The 26,528-nt window shown below is 34.1% G+C and overlaps 1 protein-coding gene across 1 annotated transcript; it reads left to right on the top strand.

Moving 5' to 3' along the window:
- Positions 1–210: 210 nt before the first annotated feature.
- On the top strand, positions 211–25,834 carry BORA (BORA aurora kinase A activator). Its single transcript, XM_063102324.1, is given in 11 exon segments — positions 211–378; positions 2,182–2,288; positions 5,213–5,258; positions 8,300–8,381; positions 13,410–13,475; positions 14,018–14,074; positions 14,448–14,674; positions 15,262–15,394; positions 16,951–17,558; positions 23,619–23,750; positions 24,818–25,834. Coding segments are annotated over 11 exon segments (1,677 nt in total). The 5' UTR covers positions 211–225; the 3' UTR covers positions 24,884–25,834.
- Positions 25,835–26,528: the final 694 nt, after the last annotated feature.

Here is a 26,528-nt window from a genome sequence, read left to right as displayed (position 1 = left end):
CTCTTTCGCTTTCAAGGTTGTTTCTAGGATCACTTGAGAAATTAACTATAGGTGCTGCTTTTTTATAAACTATATAACAGCTCCAAGAGCTTTAGGTTTGGAGTTAATTCTTTTCATGAAACATGTTTTTGCTGAATACATTTTAATTGTCAAAATTAGTATCTGTGGAACTTTATAGTTTTAACTTGCATACTTCTGATTTTTTTTTAGTTTTCTCTTTGTGCTATGGGAGATGTCAAAGAATCAAAAATGCAAATAACACCAGAAACTCCAGGAAGGATCCCCGTTTTAAATCCTTTCGAAAGTCCTAGTGATTATTCTAATCTCCATGAACAAACTCTTGCCAGTCCTTCTGTTTTTAAATCAGCAAAATTACCAGTAAGTTATTCTTGACTAGTTCTTACAAGTAATTTTCAATGTAAATAATTACCAGTAATTTTAAATGTAAATATTTTTCTTTACAAGATAAGAGGGAAATAGATCATAGAAAATATGTAGTTGCAATGTGCTTTTTAAACTGTAATGTTCACTATAATCTAGTGGTTGGGCTAATACCAAGTTAGTTAGAAGATTTTTAGTTAGCTTTTGCTTTTTTTTTTACTTCAAGAGATAGCATGTTAGCTTCTGTAATTGTACGTGTAGCTATATACTGTGGTTGATGGTATAGCTACTAATATATTAGAGAAGAAGCTGTGTGTGTCATCTTATTATCTATTCTCATTTGTTTAGTAAACATTATTTGAATGTTGCTATGTATCAGATACAGTGCTAAGCACAGGGATTGCAATCCATGAAGAAGTTAGGATCATTAGGAACAAACCCTCAAGGAGTTGATACTCTAACGCAGGGGTCAGCAAACTTTTCTGTGAGGGGCCAGACAGTAAATTTTTAGGTTTTGCAGGTCATCTGGTCACTGTCACAACTACTCACTTCTGCCTTGTGTTCAAAAATCAGCCAATGCTTAAACATAGGCAACATGTAAACAAAGAAATGTGGCTAGGTACCAATAAAACTTTATTTATTGACACTGAAACTTGAAGTTCATGTAATTTTCACATATCACGAAATACTAATATTCTTTTGCGTTTTTTTCAACAATTTAAAAATCTCAAAACCATATTTAGCTTGCAGGCTATTAAAGAGAAGCCAACTCTTACTTTAATGGGATAGACACAACCAAATGAACAATTTCAAAGCAGTGTGATATGTGCTATGATTAGTGATTAGCACAATGGTGATGTGAAGGGAAAGTGCTCTTTGGGACATTAGGGAAGGCTTCATTACTTTATTTTATTCTTACTGTTATTTGCTACACCGGAGAAGTTCTTTCGAAGTCTGATCTTTCAGTCTAGTAAGTTACCTAGAAAACCTGCAAACTGGGTGGCTGTTTCTACTACACTTCCATATCAGATTGGACAATCAATGAGCAGGTATGTATTAGATGAAAAGTCATGCAGTTTTGCAGTTTATATTGAGTCATTTCATTAATCTGACCTCATGGTTTTTAACTGAGTTGAATTAAAATTTAGTTGCCTTTTAGTCCTAATAAAATGAAATAATGGAATAGAACTAACTTAATCCTCAAAGCTAGAAGGTATAGCACCTTGTATTTTTTAGGCATGAATTTGTCTAGAATATATTCCTAATTACAGATTAGGATTTGGATAAGCTTTTGGGCAGCTGGATAGGATAGTTGAATACAAAAGGGCAAAATCAGTTGCCATTCATTATTATTTTAAGCATCAACTATTTTATAAGCTTTTACAGCCACTTCTGTAGTTAGGACTTTAATTTCAGTTCATTCTTAGTGAAAGTAAAGACCTTTGATAACTAAGAGATTTTTACTTTTACATGGGTGGTGTATCACTGATGAGTGCTAATTTTAGAAATTCTATGCCTTTATTACTCTGTTGTGATTTTTCTAGTATTACATAATTTTTAAGATCACTCACATAGAAGATTTTGATATTTTAAGTGAGATACAGTCAAGTCAGTTGTTTAGTGTGATTTGATTACCACCTGCCATTTAATTTAGTGGTAAAGTTAGTTTTTAAAATATGGGCTTTAAAATATTTTTACACATTATAACCATTCACATTATTTTTCAAGGTGACATTGGTTAGCATTTTGATGAACTATTTTAGTTTGCTTTTACTTATAAGCTCACTTTCTTTTGTTAAGACTCCAGGGAAATTTAGATGGTCTATTGATCAACTAGCTGTAATAAATCCTGTAGAAATAGACCCAGAAGATATTCATCGTCAAGCTTTATACTTAAGTCATTCTCGGTAAGTTTTCCTTTCTTGCACCTAAGTGTAATAACATAATTTCAAGTGAAGAGAGATAGGAAATTCTAAATGTTAAATATTTTTATGTTAAGATATCAGGGAGGAAAAATTTTTATGCAGATTTTTCCTATCTAAATGAGTCAGTTCAAAGAACTACATCCAGAAAGATTCTCTTGCTAACAGTTCCAAATCTGGGTAGGAATCTTTTCTTTTAGAGATAACCTTCTCCTTCTGCTACTTATGGTACAGCTCTGCCTCTCCAGCCCTTGGTAGAGGGAAGGACATTTTGAAATTGGTGCCTATCTACATGGTTGTGGCTTCTGCCATTGAATTGTTTTGTTTTGTTTTTTGGTGCTGTGGGGGTAAAGCAAAATGCTGTTTAGTTGCTATCTATGTTTGGGGAACCCTAAAATCCCTTAACAAGTTAAGACACATCAAATGGAAGGATATCCATTAGCAACTGAGAGCTTTTTTACAACTTTGACAAAGGGCACTTGGGGGATCTGAAGTACACTTCCTTGAATTTTGCAGAATACCCAGGGCAGTCTTAACTTGTTTGATGTGTTATGGTTTCAAGGCAACAATAATATGCCTTAGACTTGTGCTGCTTAATGATGCCTAATGTAGTAAGAAGATACACTTCTTTGGGGGAAAAGACCTAGTTTTTGATTATAAATTGTCAGGTAGTATTATTATTTTATAGTTTGAGGGATTCTTTTGTTTATATCAGTTTTATAGTCTGATTTTTTGACAGTGTATTTGAAAAAATGAAATACATGGTATGACCGGCTTTTAATTTTCTGTCCTAAGGTAAATGTCAGTCCAAAACAATGGGCAATTCTTTTCCCTTTGACTTGAGAATCCAGTCACACAAAGATGCATTTTGTTGGGATGTTCTTGCAAATACTTGTCTGGCTTTTCTACTCCATCCTCTCTTTGTTTGGTAACTTGATGATCATTCACTCACAGTCAGTGTCCATCCAAAGTGTTGTAGGAAGGGAGTAGAGTGGGGGTAAAGCATAAAAGGATTTTAACTCAAATTTAAATAATACCTTTGAAAGAGAAAGTGGAAAGAATATCTGAAAGCAAGTGAAACCCAGATGACGACTAATTTTTTTGTCTCACACAACTGTATGCTTTATTATTTTGCCTCATCTCTTCAGTATATTGAATCATGTTCAACTACTATATCTGTCAGTCAAGAGATATTTATTGAGGCACTGTGAGAAACACTGAACAAGTGCAGGATATTATTCCTGCCCTCAAGAGTCAACAATATGATTAGGCCAAAGTTGCAACACAACATTTCTATAATTATTAATAAATTATATTTTGTCTGGGCAGGTTTATAAAGAGAGTCTTGGTATATTTCAGTAGATAGATTTGTGATATAAGAAAGGAGAAAAGAGTGGGAAAATACCCTAATTTAATTTAGTAATGTAATCCATTGAATGGTCATGGTTCTACCAAGGATAGTGAGTATACTCTGAACAGAGCATGTTGATTCATCCTTAGGAACAAGCATTGGTATCTCTTCTTACCTAATCAGAGCTCTCTACTTTAGTTTTTCCCATCCTTTTCATGCTACTGTCCACACAGAAAGATAACTATAAGGCATACTGGTGTAAACAAATGAGTCTCATCCATAGAGGAGTTGACCAGTCCTGAAGGTCTCCTCTCCTCCTTTACCCCCCAGATCACCATTCAGGGCACACCTGCTGCATCACACTGGTGTTCAGTGGTATATTGATCAGGATATTCTGCCCCATGTGACTTTTTAGATGATCTGGCCCTACAATATTTGGCCACGCTGGTTTTTTTTACTGCTTCAGCAATCACCTGGATATTTCAGGTTCTTGAAGTACTCTGATGAAAACGCAGAAAGTTTCTGAATGAGGTAATGATAGTCCAGAGCTTACGTAGTATAAGCTGAGATTATTATGCTCTGTCATTTTGACCTGGTTATGACCGTGATAAAATGAAAAAAACTGAGTTATCTTCAAAATGGCTATTGTTCAAGTTCGGATATGTGGATTATCATTGTAGTTTATTTTCTCATAATTTCCTTACTGAAAAATCCACTTGACCTACACTTCTGAAATGTGTACATACTCACACAAACTTTGTTAAACCATGAACAAATACATCCATGAAAAGTTCCTGAGAAAAAATAATTTTAAATTGTTGTAAAAAAGGATCTTACCAATTTATTGATGGAAAACAAGCATTCTTTCCTGGAACAAAATAAAGAAGTGGTCCTACAAGGCTCACTGCCGAGTCTTTGGCAAGTGTATGCCTTGTGCTTGAGACCCAACATTTTATGTTGAATCTTATAGCCGAGAAATTCGTGTTTCTGTAATTGCATATTGCATCAAAGTGAAAAAGATAATTCATTTGGACAAAATTTTATATTGTCTATGTTTTATTTCAGAATTAACATTTTTGCCTGTTTATTCAGAACTGTAAGAATGATAGTTTCTTTTCTTCTATTACAGAGTAACAGTGGATTCTAAAATTACTGCTATGATAAACTTGCTATAATTGGAGAGAAAGAATTTGGACAATTTTTAGATTTCTGTTGAATGCAACCCTTCTTAATTTGTGTTTATTAAAGGACAGAGTTTACTAAATTACCTTATGTTAATAGTAATTTAAAAATTATATCTTGTAAGCCTTTTAAAAGAAAATAGTATTTCATTCAAACTTTGAATGGAAAAGAGGGAGGTAAGCCTAATAAGCTACATGCTGAATTTCAGAACTGCCATTTTACTAAATGTTACAAGATGCCAATTTTTCTTTTAAAGTGAGCTTCACATTTGCCAGTTTTCAGTGGAGGGAAATTATTTCTTTGAAAGGTTATTATTTTAAATGTACAATAAGCTGAAGTAATAGCATGGTTATTTTTCTTCTTTATCTCTGTGTAGAATAGATAAAGATGTGGAAGACAAAAGACAAAAAGCCATTGAAGAGGTAACTTAAAACTGTTATTGATCATTAAGCCAGTTAAGGATCAATTCTGTGTGTTTCAGGAAGACTTTCCTCAAATCTTTTGCTGTCCCATCTCCCCATCAATCCTCCGCCCAACTATATGAAGCACCCCTCTGTGCTCTCCTAAGACTGGTAGTTTTCAGCTACCCCAGTAGCTCTCATAACACTTATGTACTATTGTAATGATTGGTTTAGTGCTTCCCTCCCCCAGACTGAATTCTTTTTGGACAATATTGTGCTTTGTTCATCTTTCATTCTCAGGGCCTAGCACAATTTGTGTTCCTTGTGCCTTCAGAATACTGATAGGCACAAACTTTTGTTTCAAGTTGGAGTTTATGTAGAGGAAGTTGTATATTTTCAGGTCTTGGAAGTCTAGATTGGCATTGATAATGGGTTTATCTTTTGTTGTTAATACCTTGAATATTTAACACATAGAATATATTTCATGAAATAAAATATCTAACAGCTAAAGCAGAAAAAGTATATCACAAATGTAGGTATTTTTTAAAAAATAAAAATAATGAACTAAGTTTTTCACTTTTTGCTTTTTTCTCTTAGAATGGGTTACTCCTTCTCTTACTTAAGGGTTTCTATCTAGTGCTTTCCTCAGAAAGTCGTAGGTCATGGCAACATTTCTGGTTTTTTTTTTTTTTTTTTTTTTTTCCCTCTCTAGCCCCCTTTACCCACCTGTTATTTAGCTTTTCTTGGCTCTTCTAAACTTCAAAAGACCTCACCGATGGCATGTTCAGAGATCAGGTGATGCACTGGCCTCTCCTGCACTTACTTTTCTAGTGTAGGTGTTGTCCCTTTGCATTTCACATATAACCTATTTTTTACAAACAGTTTAATATGTTTACTTCCTGCCAAACATTACCTACTTCTTAATCTATCTAGTAACTTCACAATGTTCATTCTGATTCAATCACTTGATTTCTCACCTGCTGAGTATTCTGATTCTTTCCAATTTCCCAACATTTTGGAAAATACACTCTCTTTAGAATCCTAATTTTTAAAGGCAAATTCAGCAGGTAAAACTTAAGAGTTAATGTATTAGAAAGAAATTAATTTTAAAAAATAGAATAAATACATGCTTATATAAAAACAACAAAAAAATTCAAATGCAAAGAAAAAATATAAGACGAAAATGAAAAGTCTCTTTTTCCCGCATCTCACTTCTTGAAGGTAACTGCTGTAACATTTCTTATGTACACTTCCAGATTACTTTTATGTATATAATAGCATTATATCTTTAAATATTCTAGACAAGTAGTGTCATTCTCATACTGTTTTGCATCTTGCTTTTTTATGCTTAATAATTTTTCTTAGATATTTTTGATAATCAGCTCATACAGATTTTTACATTCTTTTAGTAACAGCATAGTAACCCAGCATGTATTGACAGATGTTTAAGTTGTGTTCATTGTTTTTCTATCACAAATAATGCTTTGATTTGTACATGTATCTTTGGGTACTTGAAATGGACTTGCTAAGTAAGAGGCTTTATGAATTTTCAGTTTTGGTAAGATTTCACCATCTTGCCTTTCATAAAGGTTATACTAATTTATACTTCTGGTTACCTTATGATACTGCCTGGTTTTTCATGTCTGCAATACTGATTATTATTCTTAATTTGTGCTACTCTTATTACTTTAAAAATGATATCTTCTTATTTGGATTCATATTTCTTTAATTTTGAGTGAGCTTATGTATCACTTTATAAATTTTGGGGTCTTTTATATTCCTTTTTTTTCTGGGAATTGTCTCTATCATAATCTGCCCCCTACCCCCTTTTTGGGCATCTTTTTCTCATGTATTTCTCATATATTCATAGGTAGTTTAGTTAATGAAATAAACTCTTTGTTGTATATAAGCAAAATATAAAGAAAATGTTTTGAATTAACCCAAAACATAGGGAAAGGAAAAATATATATATATCTTTTTTTAAGATGACCGGTAAGGGGATCTTAACCCTTGACTTGGTGTTGTCAGCACCATGCTCTCCCAAGTGAGCTAACCGGCCATCCCTATATAGGGATCCGAACCTGTGGCCTTGGTGTTATCAGCACCACACTCTCCCAAGTGAGCCTTGGGCCAGCCTTAGGAAAAATATTTTTTTAGGAATGAAAGAAGAAAAAAATATATCCAAATGCTCTATCTCCATTTGAGTATACTGGCCATTGTTGTGTTAGTAAAAATTTAACAATTAATTGGCCCTTTGGTCATGAAAGATGATTTGCAGTGATTGCTGCTGTCCATAGTGTAAATACTCTAACCATGGCCGATTTTAAGCTACTGAAGTGACATCACTGAGTGGGAAAAGAAGTGCAGTGGCACACCATTATATATAGGAACTCCACCAGATGGATACAAGAAGGCATAATTAATCTCAGGAGCATAGATACTGGTAAATGTAGTCAAATAATTCAGTGAGTAAATGATGATTTTTGAATATTTACTACCTTTATTTTTGATATAACTTATTTAACTGTAAATTTAATTATTTTTTTAAAATTTATTTATGGGCAGCTGGCTTGTATGGGGATCCATTTTTTTTTTTTTTTTTAATAATGTTATTTGTACCATTGAAAAAAGTTCCTGAAAATTTAAGTCAGGTCTTATAAGACAGAACCAGCAAGCCAGCTCTGGCACACCTTTTATACCAGCTTACTTGCATACCTCTATCTCCATTTATTCCTTTCCTCTTCATTTTCCCTTGTGTCACCCTCCCCCCCAAAAAATTAGGGAAGGAATTTTAAATATTTTCTTTATGATTTAATGCCCTTAGCTTAATTTGCTAGTTTCAAATTTAAGTGGTTGATTTGAAGTATTAAGGTTTCTCTTTATATCTATTTTAAATTTTTTCCATTTCACCTTTAGTCATTTATGCTTTCAAGTATTAAATTTTTAAATATAACTATAACGTCAGTATATGACATGTTTAACGGTTATTTGAAAATAACACCAGGTACCTTCTCACATTTTGGGGGAATTTATGCCTAACTGTATGACTTTAATTTTCTTAGTTTTTCACTAAAGATGTCATCGTACCCTCTCCTTGGACTGAACATGAAGGGAAACAGCTTTCTGAATATCATTCCAATAAATGTGAGTGTACTAAAAAAATCATATGAGTAAAAATCCTAAAAATCAAATAATCATAAAAATCAGTGAATGTAAAGCAACGTATAGTGAAATCTTAGTTTATCTGCTTTGGTAAGGAGCTTGCATTTAATTGAATTTCTGTAGGATTTGAAATTTGACTAAAATATACTGAATTCTTTTTTTTTCCCCTTTTGGATATTCTATTCTGAATTTAACTTTTTCTTCATGACTTTTGTGAATGTCAGTTATAATGATAGTTATGGAGACTCCATAGATGAAGAAATAGTTGTTATTTAATGTAGAGCTGTGTTGTGAATGACTTTAGCAGTGACTTTGAAGGTTGATCTTTTAAATAAAATCATAAATTGCTTTACTTTTTGCTAATTTACTGATTTCTGCTAAAGGGGGAGGAAGGATAGAGACTTATATGACCTCTGGGACTGTGTATCACAGCTGATAATCTGCAAAATTAATAAAGAAATTAAATGGCAAGCCAATATCTTTCAAATATCTTTATAACTCCAGGCAGTGATTATCTTATATTTGTTCTCACTACCCCTTGGGCTGTGAGCAGTGTTCAGATATCACTTGTATATGTGTATCCTTCACTGCAGTGTAATTACCCACTCTTCTATATAGCATACTTTAATTATGCTCTCAGAATAAGAGGAAATATTTCTTCCATTCTTTATTAAAAACACAATAGTAGTAGGTAAAATGGATTGAGCACTTTCCCTGTGCCAGGACAATGCTAAGTGCTCTCAGTAATTCCTTACAATTCATATGAGGTAGGTGCAATTATTGGCCCCATTTTACAGGGGAAAAAACCTAGTTTTAGAAAGGTTAGAGCACTTGTCCAGGGTTACAGAGATGGTAGAGGTGATAGGACCTGGATTCAGAATGAGATTCTGTATTCTCATCTTTTACAAACTGAAGGTAGCAGGCACTAGTGGATGGAAATCTGGATTGTAAACCTGCTACTATAAATGAGAGAGGTGACCTTGATCAAATTATTCAATCTTTTTGGACCTCACCTCAGTTTTTTTATTTGTAAAATAAAAGGACTAAACTAGAGAGTTTTCCATGAACATCCCTCCTAGCTCTAAAATTCTGCATCCAAGGCAATGTTTTCATAGACACTAGTCCCCAGCCCCCAAATTCTTTAATGTTGGATGAATCAATATTCTTATGTGATCTTTTTTCTAACTCCATTTCATTTTTTCGAGTATCCTGTTTTAGTTAGTGATGTAGTATCAGGTATATGATGAAAATATTACAGCCTCTTTGACAAGCTCATCGAGCCCACAATGACATGTGCAGTGGTTAACAGGATAGGCTCCAGAACTCTGCTATCCAGTATGGTGTTGGGAGGCAATTCTCCATGGGTCTCACATTTCTGCACATTCTGCAAGAAGTGGTATGGACAGGTTTTGCTCCAAACTAACTTTTCAAGGATACTGGTATTATGAACATCTTTGGAAGATGAAGATAGTGTGTCCCTCCAGAGCAGATGGTAGGTTTGTTTTGCTATACGGTATAATAAAGATGATGTCATCCTCTAGAGTAGATTTGCTTGCAGCCTATTGTGAGAGAATGGGATTTCCTAAGTTTTTAGTGCCTCAGCTTTGACAAAAACCCATTATATGTGCAGCATCCACTTGGGCTGTTCCATGTCACCTCCTTGGGACTTGAGGGCAAAGGGAGCTGATGTGAACATTAAGCTCATGCTGCTTGCTATGCTGGGAATAACGAAGTCCTTGTCTTTGACCCAGAAGCCTTGTGTCTTCAGCCAGCATCCATGGAAATTTGATATATTAACTTGTTGGCTTGCAAGTAGGGTAAAATCTTAGACCCTAAGACCCTTAACATATTAAAACCTTAGACGCTTGACATATGCTAGCCACTAGCCACGTGTGACCATTTAAACTTAAAATAAAAAATTGTGCTTCCTATTCACATTATTCACAGTTCAAGTTCTCAATAACCCCATGTAGCTAGTAGTGACTATATTGGATAGTACAGATGTAGGACGTTTCCATTATCACTGAAAATGTTCTATTGACAACGCTACTTTAAGGCAGAGATTGAGACCCAAAATTAAATATTTTAGGCTTTGCAGACCACACAGTCTCTGTTGCAAGCACTCAGTTCATGAAACCAGCCACTGATATGTACATGAATGAGTGTGGGTGTGCTGTAGTAAAACTTTATTTATAAAAGTAGGTGACAGGCCAGATTTGTGCCACGGGCCATAGTTTGCTGACCCTTACTCTAGAGTAATGTTGTCTGGGTTTGAATTCTACCCAGTATAGCTCACTAGCTGTAAAACTTTAGGTGGGTTACTAGGTATTTCTATGCCTCAGTTTCCTTAACTATAAAATGATAGCTGTTGTGGTACCTCTGAGGTAAAGTACCTAGCACATGGTAAGTGCTCAGTATTATTTACCTAAAGATTAACAAAGAAAATGGTAAGTCTGGGGAAAAGTGGTTTTGTTTATACATGTGCTGTTAGCTTTTACTATTACAAATATTTATGCAGCAAGGTGCTTCAATGCATATCTTCATGTGTTTTTATTTATGAACTTGAATAAGAATTTCTTTGGACTATATACACGGGCAGAAGATTTCTGAGTTAGAGGATATATGTTTACCTAATTTAACTACACAGTGATAGACTGTTCTCCAGAATGTTTGCACAGTCTGCACAGCCACCAACGGTGTCTAGGGTTCTATGTTCTAATATTCCTGCCCACACTTAGCATTACCCAGTTTTCAAATTTTTGGCTTTCTTATAGGTTGTTTGACATTCTGATTGTTTTAATTTTTGTTTTGTCTTCATATCCTAATGGCCTTTTTTATTTCCAATCCTGGGAAATGCCTATTTGTAATTTATTGGTCATATTCATATTGGAATTGCTATCCTTTTTTGTTTGTTAATTTCTAAGATACCTTATATTGTAGTTCTGTTGGTTTTAAATATTTCAACTATCATCTCCTATTCTGTCACACATACATGTTATTTTTATTCTTGATGTCTTTGCTTGCATAGAAATTCTTATTTGATATAATCAGATCCATCAGTTTTTCCCTCATTTGATTGTGGTCTTAAACTTGTTTAAGAAGTCCTTCTAGGGGAATAACCAAGAAAACACTTGCATTAGAGTGTCTCAATCTGGTCTGAGGAGGGCAGGGAGGTCATGCTGGTAGAAGATACAGATTTGAGTTTGCCAGACTCAAGGAATACAGAAGAAAAGGCAGAGAGGAAAGTATGAGATAATACCTAGCAGTGAGACAGACCTCTGTTTTTTTTTTTTTAAGGTACTCAAGTAAATAATATGTAATATTATGGCAGCCATGCTAGAGAAATAGACAAGGCATTGAAGGGCTTATTTAAAAACCATTAAAGCGTTGGACTTCATCCTAAAGACCATTACAGGGTTTTAGGCTGAAGAGAGCCTTGATTACATTTACCTTATAGAAGGTCACCCTGCCTAACAATGAAGAAAGCATCTGAATCCAGAATTTTATTTTTTATTTATTTTTTACCCATTCTGATAGTATTTGACAGGGGACTTTTATTTAATTCATTCACCCACCCATCCACTCACTTATGGACTAATATCTCATTTATTTATTTATTTAGGATTGTTGAGTTACTACACTCTACTCTGTCATTTTGTTTTAAGCTTTCCCATTTATTTTGCTTATATTGGTCATTTTTGTTATTGTTTCAGTTTTATTTGGTGATTTTCAAGTTACAAAACTTCAGATTAAAAAAATTATTTTTGCACCTATATTTTTGACTCCTGTTGTAAAAGAAACTGAACATAGTTTAATTGATCAAATTTCAGACTTTGTCAAAATAATCTGGCATTTTAACTCAGACATTATCTAAACCCATTTTGAGAAAACTTTATGTGACAGAGGATCTGTTTGAGGACATTGGGGATGGCTAAAATTTATCCCTAACCTTTGATGGAGAGTAACCATATTTTCCTTAAAAAGTATTACTTGGGATTCAGCAATCCCACTACTGGATATTTATCCAAAGGAATTGAAATCAGAATGTTGAAGAGATGTCTGCACTCCCATTTACACTGTCACATTATTTACAGTAGTCAAGATATGGAATCAACCTTGGATATCCATCAACGGATGAATGGATTTTTTTTTTTTTAAAGTGGTATATATACACAATGGAATACTATTCAGCCTTTAAAGAGAGGTGAATTCTGTCATGGATGAATCTAGAATACATTATGCTAAATGAAATAAGCCAGCACAGAAAGACAAATACCGTATGATCTTACTTATATATGGAATCTAAAAAAGTCAAACTTATAGAAATGGAGAGTAGAATAATGGTTACCAGAGGCTTGGGGGTTGGAAGGATTAGGGAGATTGTGAAAGAATACAAAGTTTCAGTTAGACTGGAGGAATAAGTTCTGGTGATCTACCGTACAGCAAGGTGACTAGTTAATAATAATGTATTGTATATTTCACAATTGCTGAAAGAGTGGATTTTAAGCATTCTTACCACAAAGAAATGAGAAGTATATGAGGTGATGGATCTATACATTAGCCTGGTTTGTTTATTCCACAATGTGTGCATGTATCAATACATCACATTGTACCCCATAAATTTTTGTATTTACAATTTGTAAAAAAAAAAAAAAGTATTACTTGGTGCCTCCTTATTTGCTATGGAAATCCTTTAGTTTTATCCTTGTATTCCATCAAAGTTAAAAAAATTGACTTAACAGAAACATGTCAAGATATACATTTATAGGCTGGCCAGTTAGCTCACTCACTAGAGAATGGTGCTGATAACATCAAGGTCAAGGGTTTGGCTCTCCCTAGCAGCCAACCACCAAGAAGAAAAAAGAGATATATATATTTTTATAGAGAGATATTTATTATTTAAATAGTATAAAAGTTTTCACTTTGTTCATTTTTTTGCCCTGGAAAAAGTAACACTAAAATAAATGAGGAATATAAAATGTAACGTTTTTCACTTAAAATGTTTTACAGGCATTAATATGAATAGTGACTCTCCAATTGGAAGAAAGCTGACCATTTATTCTGAGAAAAGCGATGGTGAGTATGAGTAGAGTCTGAAAAGAAGTATGTTCCATATTAAGCTACATTTGATTTTAAACCCAGTTCACATAGTAATGATTTATTCTGGAATATAAATTGTTTACTTTTTATTAATGAGCTATATAACTGTGAGAGCTGACTTTTAGAACAGATGCATCCAGCCATGTTTTAGAAATAGCAAAAATGTGTTGTTTTCTTGTTCAAAACGTGTGAATTGATTTCTGGTTTTGGAAAACATTCTTTTGAAAATTTGTTGATGTGGGAAATCTATCCCCAAATATAGGCTGGCTTCCTTTTCAATCCAAGTGCCAGCACCACAGCCAGGAATTAACTTTTACCATTAACACATTTACATCAGTGGTGTGGGGAACCACTTATAGGAAGGTGGCATGGTATGTATTAGAGTGCATAAATGGAATAATTCAGTTTGGCTGGAATATCATGGGGAGATGGTTGATTGGGAAGCACATGCTAAATTGCATGTCATATGCTTTCGTTGATTTATCTGTTTGTATTTATTTTTATTTGCTTTCTTCCAGCTGCTTGTCAGACATTGCTGTCTCTGCCTGTAGATTTTAACTTAGAAACTATATTAGGTAAATATTATATTCATTTAAACCTTTAATAACTTAGATCAGGGGTTTTGTTTTGTTGGCTTTTCATAAATGGGAATATGTGGCAATGTCTCTTTCTAACAAGTGGGGAAACCATTCTGAAATTTCTTTTTCTTGAACATGGTCTGAATTAGCCTTTTTATCATAATGAACCTTACTACAAACATAAACTATGAACATCTTTTTGGTATTACCTATAGTAATAATGAAGCACTCAAAAAATAAGGAATAATTTAAGATTTAAAACATCACATATGCAATTAAACTTTGCTGATTTTTTAAAAATCAGGTAACAAATAAAATTGTTCTTCAAAATGACTAGCTTTACCTTTTATTCTGTTATCATTAAATATAGGCAACTATTTTAGAGCTGATGAATTTGCAGATCAATCTCCTGGAAACCTCAGTTCTTCATCTCTCAGAAGAAAGCTGTTTTTAGATGGGAATGGAAGTATCTCTGACTCCTTACCTTCAGCTTCTCCCAGAAGTCCTCATAGCAGTGCTCAAGCATCACTCGAGGTTTTTTATTCAATAGATTTATCTCCTGTACGGTGTAGGAGTCCTGTGCAGACACCAAGTTCGGTAAGAAGTGTACTAAAATGTGGCTAGTTAGTTTGCTGTATGTGTACTTGGACCTAGATGCTCATATTGCTCTCAAGAGGAATATTGTCTTTTGGGTATCATACTTCATGAAGATTAACCTAGTTCATATACTGTCATTAGTCATAGGAATGTTTTCGCTCAGACTGTCCAATTTTGTATTTATAATTATATGGGATGACCAAATTTATCATGAGTCAAGGAATCTCAACATAGGTTATTTACTGAATTATATAAGACTTACAGTATAATACAACTGGATTGGCATTAATGGAGTAAATTATTTAAAAATTTTCCATAAACAGCTGCTTGATATGAAATTTAATGGTGTGTTTAAACACAATGCATTTATATTTTGACTAACATTCTATTTCAGAATTTTTGTAGCAATCTTCTTAGTTGTCTTTGTTACAAAATGCATTGGGGTGGTGGTTCTTGTGAACACTTCCTAGTTTATACATGTTTTAAAGATGAAGACAAATAGCATGCAGTATAAAAGAATTGAGGAAGAGAACCATATAAATTTAAATTTGTTCACTTATTAATTATTTATTTATTTTTTATCATAGGGGCAGTTTTCTTCTAGCCCTATTCAGAGTAATGTAAAAAAATACAGTTTGGGAAGCATAACCAGTCCTTCACCTATTTCTTCACCCACTTTCTCACCAGTTGCATTTCAAATAGGAAAGACACCACTCTCAGGTATGTCTCAGAAAAAACACTAGTTAAAAATTTTATACTATCTATATCTGTTATTAAAGAGGTCCTTCTTAGTTTGTTTTAACTATAGAGCTCTAAACGGTCACTAACCTTTTAACATTTAGGATCTTTGATTTTTTCACAAAAGGAACAGTTTACCTTCAAAGGATGGCACAAATTTCCACTCTGGTGTTAAATACAGTTACTTTTATTAGCACTATTTACATAAAATACTCTATCAGAGAAGGGTGGCAATTTTAGAGACCGATTCTTTTTTGTGTGCCTTCTGACCTGCTGGCTTAGACTTTCGTAATTGGATATTCATATATTTGTATTAGTATATTCAGTTTAAGGTTTTAAAAGTAAGTGCAGTGCGTAGAAATTTACACATTTCTCTTTGAGTATGTGAATTTCTCTTTGAAAAAATTATTAGCACTTTTTGAAAACTATTCACATTTTTAAAAACCTATTATAGTAAATAAAATTGGAAAATTGAAAACTCTATTTTGCTAGTCTTTCCTAATTTTTCTTTATCACAAAACTAATGATTATCCTTGTGTGTACATTGTATTGTACATATTTATATATGTAGTTAAATTCTCAGTAGTAGAATTATTTGATCGAAGGGGGTGAATGTTTTTAAGGCACTTAATGAATTTTGCCAAATTTTCTTCATAAAGCATGAACCAATTGAAATTTTCATCAATAGTATATAAGAAAGTCCTTTTTCTCCATTGATAAATACTGGTATTATTATGCTTTTTGATGTTTACTAATTTGGTACATTACAAAAAGATCTCTTACTGCTTTAATTTTTATGTCTTTGGTCATTAATGATGTTGCACTTTTTCCAAATGTTTATGGCTATTTGTGTTTTGGTGGTGACTGTTAGTTCAGACTCCAGTGTTAAACAAATGGTTTCTCATTGCTTTAACTTCCTTATTTTTTTTTTTAATTTGTGTGGCTGAACACTTTTCCTGTCTACCATAGGGAAGACTGTGTATGTGCTTTTACCCATTTAAAAAAATTTTTTATAATTTCATTAGCTTAATGAAAATAAAAGTATTAAATTTTAAAGCATTTTTATCATTTTGATTATCACTGTTAGGCTCTCTATTATTGCAAATATTATTTTCCAGTTTTCGTTTGCCTTTTCATGTTGCTTATAGTATTTTACATAAACACAAATATATGTTTTACATATTTCATTTACCAGGCACAGCTGTTAAGTTGTAGCTTTCAGCTCATTTGCTAGGGATCTTCTTTGTTTGTGAACAATAGTGGTATAATAGCAGTATGCTTTAGAAAAAACAATTCTCAGGGAGTGAAATATTTTAATTAAAAAAGGGAAACTACCTGAGAAATTATTTTTGAAAAGCTTCATCTTGCTAATAGAGACAAATTCATTTATGCTATTGTTTTTAACACCAAAATTTCACTCAGTAAGCACCACAACAGAAATCCAGTTTTTCTGGCATGAAACATGATGTTTACCATTTAGTAATGACTTTTCCATTTTCATGTTTTCTGATGTGATTTTTTCCCTCCCAATCATTTAGAACAAAGGAAGTTTACTTTTCATTCTCCTGATGCTTCATCTGGAACAACTTCTAATGGAATTACTAACCCACGTATCAGAAGTCCTTATATAGATGGCTGCTCACCAATTAAAAATTGGTCTCCTTTGAGACTCGAGATGTGTAGAGGTGGTACACAGTATCGAACATCTCTAATTCAGATACCTTTTGCTCTTGAGACTCACAGTGAGGATGAAGAAGATAAAGAGAATATTCCTTCTACAGATGTCTCACCAGCCAAGGATGCCGCTAGAGTACACCTACGGCAGTTGAATAGTAATGCTTCTACACATGGCACACATTTAGTTGTGACTGCCATGTCTATTACACAGAATCAGTCCAGTACTTCTGAAAAAGAACTAGCACAGTTACAGGATGTTGAAAGTGAGAAGGAGAATAACACTGTGGATATGGTTGATCCTGTAGAGATAACAGATGAGAACACTTGGATTAAGGAGCCAGTTGGTAATGGGAGTTTACCCGTGACTGATTTTGTGAGTGGAATTGCCTTCAGTATTGAAAACTCTCATATGTGCATGTCACCTCTTGCTGAAAGCAGTGTCATTCCTTGTGAAAGCAGTAACATCCAGGTAAGGTATTTTAATATTCTATAAGGTATTCTAATATTCTATATTTACTTACTCCTTTGCTATTCTTTATCCTTTCTTTTCTAAGATTATAGTGTAAGAAAGAAAATGGGTTAAATGTGAGGACTGTAGCATTATATAATATTTGTTAAAAATATTAATACAAAGTTATACCACAGGATTAGCTTCTTTTAATTAGGACTAATTATGCATGTTTAATATTCATATTAACCGATATTTATTTGGAATAGGAAAAGATGAGAGCAGAAATCAAGCTGCTCTATTTTTACAGACTGTTAGTCAGGCAACCTCTCAGGATTCATCTCTCTTGCATGTGGATCTAGTACGAAAGAAATGCAATTGCTTGTACAGTATTTGTATTCTAAAAATAGTTTTTGGTTTTCCTTTATGTGATTTGGGGGGGGGGAAACAGTTTAGAGCATTTTTATATATAATTTTCTGTACTTTTCTTTTTAAAAATGTAATTTATAGCCAACATTTTTCACGTAATCATATATTTCCAATTTTGCAATGTCCAGAACAGGAAAGCCTTATTCACTTGACAGATATATGAGGGTACTTCAAAAAAATTGTGGAAAAATAGAATTAAAAGATAATACAAATCTTTTCATGAACTTTTTGAAGATATTTGTTCCATTAATTGTGGTATTCTTTGAGCTGAGAATCTTGAAGGAACTTCAAAATAGTCAGAAGGGGAATTCTTACCTGCCATTTCACAGTAACAACTTCTAACACTTATATAGTACTTCCTATATGCCAGGCAGTATTCTGAGTCCTTTACATGTGTTAATTCATTTAATCTTCACAACAATTCTGTGAAGTTGGTATACAGTTATCACTATTTTACAAATGAGGAAACTGAGGGTCAGAGGGGTGAAGTAAATTGCCCAAACTTAAAAGTGGTGGAGCCGAGATTTGTTCATGGCAGTCTGACTTTAGAGTCCACGTTCTTTAATTCAGATTTATACTGACTCTCAATAATAGCTAATACTTCCATGGTGTTCTGATGTGCCAGGCACTCTTCTAACCACTTTATATATATTAGTTCATTTAACTCTCACAACAACCCTATAATGCTTGATTTAATGTTGTCAGTTTTGGCATGCTGTAGTTTAAAAGGGGATTTTAAATGACCTAAATTAAATATAATCTTTTGCTCATATTTTTAGTCCTATATTGCCTGACTTCTTGGTTCCTTGTGCAAAAAAGATTACACTAGAATCACTTTTACATATTTTAGCTCCTAAAATTGGTTTTATAAGTAGAAAAAGCACATATAGGCAAACTCAGTCTTAAAGGTATTAACTTTTTTCCTCTCTCTTTTTCACTTTCTCTCTTTTTCTAGCCGAGCATTTATAGAGGAATTATAAAATACTTTTGTTGAAATACACTTTAATCATCTAACCCAACTACCCACTGAAGCCTATATTCTCCTACAATTGTAGTTACTACTAAATTGTCATCCAGTCTATGCTTGATTACCTACAGGGTTATTCCATTTCATTTTTGAACTTCTCTTACCATTACAAACACCTTAAGGAAGATGTTTAGCTCATATAAGGATATTGAGCTAAAATATGGTTCTGTCTCTGCTAACAAGTAGTCTCATTTTTACCCCTTGGGCCATATCATCATAATGCCATATCATGTATAATTTTCACAGAGCTTTTTGTAGATTAAAAATGTTTCATACATTGTTATTTTTTACCATATAGTAGGTAGCATTCAAGCATTTGAACACAGCCATATTTTCCCATAGCCTTTTGACTTCATTGTGGTCTGACTGGCTTCCAGGTGTGGTACACACTATCCTGTTAGAGTATCTCTTTGTCATCTTCCTGGGAATCTCCTTAACCTCTCTTGTATTCTGGATCCTCTTGTTTTCTGTATCCCATTCATCTTTTAAGGTTTACTTCTTCTTTTTTTTTTTTTTTTAAAGATGACTGGTAAGGGGATCTTAACCCTTGACTTGGTGTTGTCAGCACCACGCTCAGCCAGTGAGCAAACCGGCCATCCCTATATGGGATCCGAACCCGGGGCCTTGGTGTTATCAGCACCGCACTCTCCGGGCCTTGGTGTTATCAGCACCGCACTCTCCCGAGTGAGCCACGGGCCGGCCCTTAAGGTTTACTTCTTGCTGGAACACATTTTCTTGCAGCTTTCTGAAGAAGAGTACTTTTTTAAAGACATTGCATTTCTGATCATGTGTCCATTCTCTCATATTTAAGAGTTTAGAAATAATTGTCCTTCGATGTTTGAAGACATGACTATTCATTGACTATTTCATAGTATTGATGTTAAGAGACCTGAAACTATTTCATTGCTTAATCATTTTTTGTATATGATCTTTTTTCCCCTCCCTGGACATGTAGGGGATCTTTTCTTTGTCCACAGTGCTGAAATTTTGGTGATGTTCTTTGGTTTGGGTTTTTTTTCATTCAATGTGTTTGGCACTTGGAATGCTCTTATGGTCTATAAACTTATGCCCTTTACTTCTGGGATCTTTTCTTGAATCATATCTTAGATTTCTCCTCTTATCATTTTCACTGTTCTCCCTGCAACTCCTTTTGTTTCTCTAACTTTTAAAAACCTTTTTGCTATATTTTTTAATTTCTTTTTTCTAATTTTTGGGAGATTTCCTCAAGTTTATATAATAAACATTCTATTGAGTTTTCTATTTCTGCATCTGATCTTTAATTTCTAAGTTTTTTTTTTTTTTTTTTTTCTTTTGGTATTAATTTTTTAAAAATCTGTTATGAGGCTGGCAAGACACATTGTATGGTCTGGCCTTTGCGTTACTCTCCAGCTTCATCTTGTTTCCCCTCATTCTCTTTCAGTCCCTGTGGCTTTCTGGAATTTTGCATACCTGTCTTCCCTTGTGTCAAAAGCCTTTTGTACATATTGTGCAGAATTTCTTTCTATTCCCCTTTTCTTAGTTGACTGTTTTGTTTTTTTTCTTAGTTCATAACTTATTGGTCTCATCCTCAAAGAAGCTTTCCCTGGGCACACTAGCAAGGCCAGACCTCATTATATGCTTTCATTACTCTGCATATTTTGCATTCTTTCCAGTCAGTCCATTAATTCAGCAATCATGCATTTATTTTATCTCGAAAGTGCTTATAAAAAACAAAGTGGTATATAATAGCTACTCATTAAATATTTGTGTAATGAAAACAGAATGAATACATAGATAAATCCAGCCAGAGGGACTGTATAAGGTGAGAACAGTAGGCTAAGACTTGGAACCCTGAGGAAAATTGAGGAGTTTCATAAAAGCAGCAGAGCCCCTGCAGAAGACTGAGAAGAACCAGCCTATTGGAGGAGAAAGGGACACTTAGGAGAGCAAGGTGTCATGGAGCACCTTAAGCATGATAGGATGGTTAGTACTGTCAAGAGCAAGGAATATAGGGCTTGAAAAGTGGCTGTTGGATTAATAACCAAAGTAATTGATAATTGAACAGCAGCAAGGTGGGGAGGGGAAAAGTTAGTGGAAGGGAGGTTAAAGAACGTGAAGTAATGAAATAGCATGTGTAGATAAGTCTCTGAAGAAGCTTAACTGTGAAGGGACAGAATGATAGCTAGAAGAGAACAAAGTCCAAGATCTTTTTGTAGTTTATTTTTACTTTGTTTTTACTTTAGATGGGAGAAACAGCATGTTTAGGTGAAGAAGAGGGAGAAGATTTAAAAACTAGGAATTGGGCAGGATGATTATTAGTAATGATATCCAAGTACCAGGGACTATGCCAAGCATGTTAGTCAGAATCTAATTCCCATGGTACCTTGCAGATGCGATAGAAATCCTCATTTGTAAAATGATGTGTTTTATGGATGAGGGAACTGAGGCATGCAAGATATTATAGAATCTAGAGCTCTGGTAGGATTAGCAGAGGTAACCCTTCCACTTTTATAGGAGGGCTGGGGGCCAGGATAGGCGTGGATGCAAATGTTTATAGGTGGGGAGCTAACGTGGCACTAGATGAATGACATGGGCTTGAGAAAACATAATGGCAGATTTTGGTTTATAGCCCAGCTATTAGCTTTACAAATTTCAGAAAGTGACAAATTTTTCCAGCTTGTTCCCTCTTCTTTAAAATGGAGATGAATATAAGATTACAGGACAATAGTATGATCATTGTGATTAGTTAACATGAGTAAACTAACAGTGCCTGAACTCTGTTGGTTTTGCCTAAGTAGTTATGGGAGACAAGATCCTCTGAATGGTATGGACTGAGAATGATGAGGTAAGGGCAGAAGTGGCAAAGCCAGATTGCAAAGAATGCCATTGTAAGGCACAACTGTTGCCAGTTGTGAACCGATAAAGGTTTTAAGACAATGACATCTGATTTATGTGGTAGAAAAAAAAAATTTAGTAATAAAGTGTATGTAAAATGATTGACATATAGGCAGCATTGTGCAACCAGGATATAAACTTTGTAGTCAGAACTAAGTTTGAATTAGCTCCTATTTCCAGGCTGTGGGATCTTAAGACAAGGTCCACTTGACAGTGAATAGAGCATGACTTAATCATTTTAGCACCTCATCCTTCTTAGCTTTATGATGATACTGATGCCTATCTTGGATGCCTGTGGGGGATAACAAGATGACCTGTGTTGTCTGGTTGGTACATAGTAGGCATTGACATTAGGTAGGGGTCTAGATGAGAGACAATGAGGTCAGTCACCATCTCAAAGGGACTCCCATTGATCCTACTCTTCCAGCAGAGTGGGACAAACTCCCCGTGTGCCTTACTTATTCCCCACTGTACTATTAACTTTTCCCGTTATATATTCAGTTATGTATTAGTATTGAGTTATGAAGCAGTGATGAGTATTAGGAAATTGGCAGATTCTCTGAAAGCAATCTGATGAAATAGCTATTGAATGATAGAATGAGGTGTTCCTCCTGAAATGTAATGTTAGATTCTGTTTTGTACATCACAAGGCTTTTGTTCTAAGGGAACATGACTCCCAGTAGCAAGCATATGTGCACCCATCCTTTAAAACATTTTTCTTAGCATTATGATAAAGATGCACTTTCTAGGCTATTCTAAATGTTTGCGAGGGGAGCAAAAGTACACGAAAGTCCTTTTTCCTTCCCACTGATCTTAATTTGCAGAGGAGAGTTTAAGTGCAAGGTGAATCCTGTGTGGGGTTTTTTGTTTTGTTTTGGTTGGAGCTCAACATTATGCAGGTAAATGGAGCACTGTGAACAGAACCAGAGCTTTGGAGCCTGAAATCATCACATAATTACTGCATTACACTTTGAAAGTTAACCTTTCTGAGCCTTAGCTTTCTCATGTGTAAAGTAATAAGGTTGTTGAAAGGAGAAAATAAAAATAGCATTATATAGAGTGTAGGGCTTGGCATTTTTTTAGACACATTTTAGACACATTTAGAACATTTAGACAGTAAATGTTCATTATACATGTGCAAAACTCAATCTTTTTCTTTGCTCTTTTGGGCTGGAACAGTGTGCCTTGAATACTACAGTTTTTATTAACATAAGAAGTTAAACTAACATCTAGAGACATTATACAGCTTTTAAAAAATGTGTATTCTGAATACTCTTAAAGGCAGCACACCTTTCAGGTAAATTTTATTTAGAGATGTAACCAAGCCATTTAGAGACAAGCGTGTAAAATGAATTGGAATGGGAAGTTGGTTGTAATCCTCATTTTCATCCACTGGGTACAATCACAAAGTAACAGGAAAGCATGTTCTCAGTGGCTTGTTCACTCATTCCAAAGGAAATTACAAGATATATTTTATTGGAAGGAACTGTAAAGTGACTACATTGAAGAACAATCCGTTCTGTGTAGAACTACCTTTTATGTTTATGTATTACTTTTAAGTTTCACTCAATATGGCCAACATTAATTATTATATTGTATTATTCAGATATAGTGAACGATTATAATGATTCATTTATTTAAATATCTCACTTCTAAGTTCCTCAAAATAAATTTTATGGATCACTGGTGAGGATAAAATTGCAGACTCTAATTCACATAGGAGTTCTCTTTTTTTCCCTCATTCCTTTCAGATGGATAGTGGCTATAATACACAGAGCTGTGGAAGCAATATTATGGATACAGCTGGGACAGAAAGTTACTACAAAGAAAGTGATGCACAAATGTTTGAAGTCGAGAATAGATCTCAAGTTTTTAATATAAAGGTATGGAAAAAATATAGACAAAGCTTAAATACTGTTATAGTTTTTACTAAATGTGACTCTCTTCAATCTATTTTTCCAAGTTTTGTTAATTATCATCTGTTTATGCCTCATCCTGTCTTCAGTTCATTTGACACTGAGAAGGTGGTTTTTAAATCAAAACACTTCATTTTTCTAACTCTTTCACAATGGAAGAATGTAAAAGAGCCAGTAGGAGAGGGGGAACTAGCTCTACTTCAGAATGGTGCTTCAAATCAGTTCCTCAAAATTAAAAGGAAATAGGAAAGTCAGAGATTTTTGCCTCTATTGATGTCTAATGTTGCCATTGTTATCTTCGAAATATTTCAAAGACATCTCAAAGCTAAACATAAATAATTTTGATTGTTAGAGAGGGAACCAGCACAATTAAGAAACTATATATCAAATTAAAAACACTAAAAGGTAAGGGCTGTTTTCTTAAAACTCCAGTGGCCTTTAAGATTTTGGTTGCTCTGAATGAGATAAGTATCTTACATACTATAGTGTTTGTACAAAGGTGGTATACTTTTAATTAGGACATTTACCGAACCTTCTAGATATTACGGTTATAACTATATATTTATCCTTGAAGAAACCCATCATAATTTTAGGCACTAGTCAGGATGTTCTTTGATTTTATATGCCAACTTATTAATAAACACTATAAACATGAGCAAATGTGCAACCGAACGTACCTTTCCAAATGAAGTTTAACAGGGAGACCATCTTATTTTTCCTTCCCTCCATTTTGCCTTTGTTATAATAGTATCAGAGTGGGACTCTTCTAAGATTAACTTGAACAAAGTTGATTCTGATAGTCCATCCCATTTCAAGAGGTAGGATTGCAGTTACCTAGTAGGTATTAAAATATAGGAAGGATTCTGTTTGATACAGAATATTGATTTGTAAAATAAAAAAATGAAAAACATGTTTACTGTCCCTTTAGAGTTCAGCTAAAAAAATGTGCATTCAGGTTTTAAAAACAGTTCACATAATAGTTGCATCCTTGAACGGTCCTATTTGAACTGAAATAGTTTTCTTCTTTTTCACAGCAAGACCACACAACAGAGAGGTGTTGGATGAAAACAGCAAATCCTTCTTGATGCAGCAATCCATAGAATACCTCCATCAAAACCAAAGATTATTGCTGAATAGCTCTTTGCATATTTTTGTGCACAGGATCAATAATGTAAAGGTGATTGGGAAAAACTGATTCAAGTAACATGCTTAGCTTTTTTTCTTTCCCTCCTTAATGTGAAAAATAAAGGGCTTAATTTAGTGACATAGGAACAACAGAAAAGCTCCTGGAACTTTAAGTTAATGAGTTACAACTTTTATCAATAAATATTTTTATACTTACCTTGAGTGATGTGTTTAACAGTAAAACATTGTGACAGAGCTGACTGCTCTTGTCCTCCAGGGTCAATGAACTGCTCATTAAGCCCTACTGACAGCACTGAATTTAGCAGTTCTAAGAACATGTGAAAATATGTTAAAACTGAAGGCACTATATATTTTTATATAATTACTTGTGAACGTACAGATGAATTTAAATTATAACCTATGTGAAAGAAATCTTATTTAAACAGGTTTCCTAAAATTTTAATTCCTGAACCATTTGCTCATTTCTGTGGGGAAAGCTCATAGTTCCAGTGACTGCTCTAGTTAGTTTAAAAAACTTAACTACTAGAAAGGTAGTACTAACGGTATCATCATATGTATTATCTGTGGGATGCCCAGAATAAAATATACCTCTGTACCTGGGGCAGGGACATCCTTCCAGCTCAAACTCGGCTAGGGAGAGGAACAAGAACATTGGCGAACAGGAGAAACACTGGGAACTGGGGGACAGTAGAGTTCCTGGAGTGTTAAACCTATGAAGTAACAGTCAGGCAGATATGTAAGTTAAATACAACAATTTCTTTAAAAACTTTATTGCCATGTTGGGAGTAGATGGGTATATAACATCTTTAGAGAATGTATGTTTGTACTTACAAATCACCTTTTAAAAACTGTCTCATTCAAAAGGGAATAATAATTCATATATAGCCCTTAGAAATAAAGATGTATTATGACTGTGTCGTTTTCTTTCTTATTCCGTACCTTGTAAGCTTATTGCTAACCTACAAAAAATGCTTCTTCTGGTGTGCCTGGCTCATCCTCTTCACCATCACACCATGAAAGCCACGAGGCCCATGGCTCAATATACTGCATTAGGAAGTTGAGTTTTTAATCACAGAGGCTTTGGACTCAATACAAATGTACCTAAAACTAACTGCTGTACATAAGAGGAGTTCTGTCCTAAGAGTAGGCACCTCCCTGGCTATGATTTTTTAATAGCACAAGTCAAGAAATAAAGAACAAATTAGTGATTATAACCCAGATTTAAATCCTCCTGTTACTTACTACATGATATGGGCCATAAACCTCACTTTTTTCATCTGTTAAATGGGGATAATAGTCCTGCCTCACAGGGCTTTTTGAGTTTTAAGTGAAATGTTCCATGTAAACTGCTTAACATAAGTTAGTGGCCCTAGAAATGACACATTCTAGATTACCGAAGAGGCCTAAAGGGGAAAAAACAAAGTTTCAATCATCTTGAACTACTCAATTGGGACTAATATCTGAATTAGGCCTTTCTCATAACTGAGGCACAAGAAAACAAACTTGGGAAAATAAGACATAAGGTCAGTCATAACCTGACTTTATCAAGAAGTCCTCCTTTCCCTCTACTGCAGGTAAACTCTGACCTGTAGGCAAAGA

This window comes from Cynocephalus volans, chromosome 7 (genome assembly GCF_027409185.1).
Source record: "Cynocephalus volans isolate mCynVol1 chromosome 7, mCynVol1.pri, whole genome shotgun sequence".
Classification (NCBI taxonomy): Eukaryota; Metazoa; Chordata; class Mammalia; order Dermoptera; family Cynocephalidae; genus Cynocephalus; species Cynocephalus volans.
This window is presented reverse-complemented; position numbering and strand designations above follow the sequence as displayed.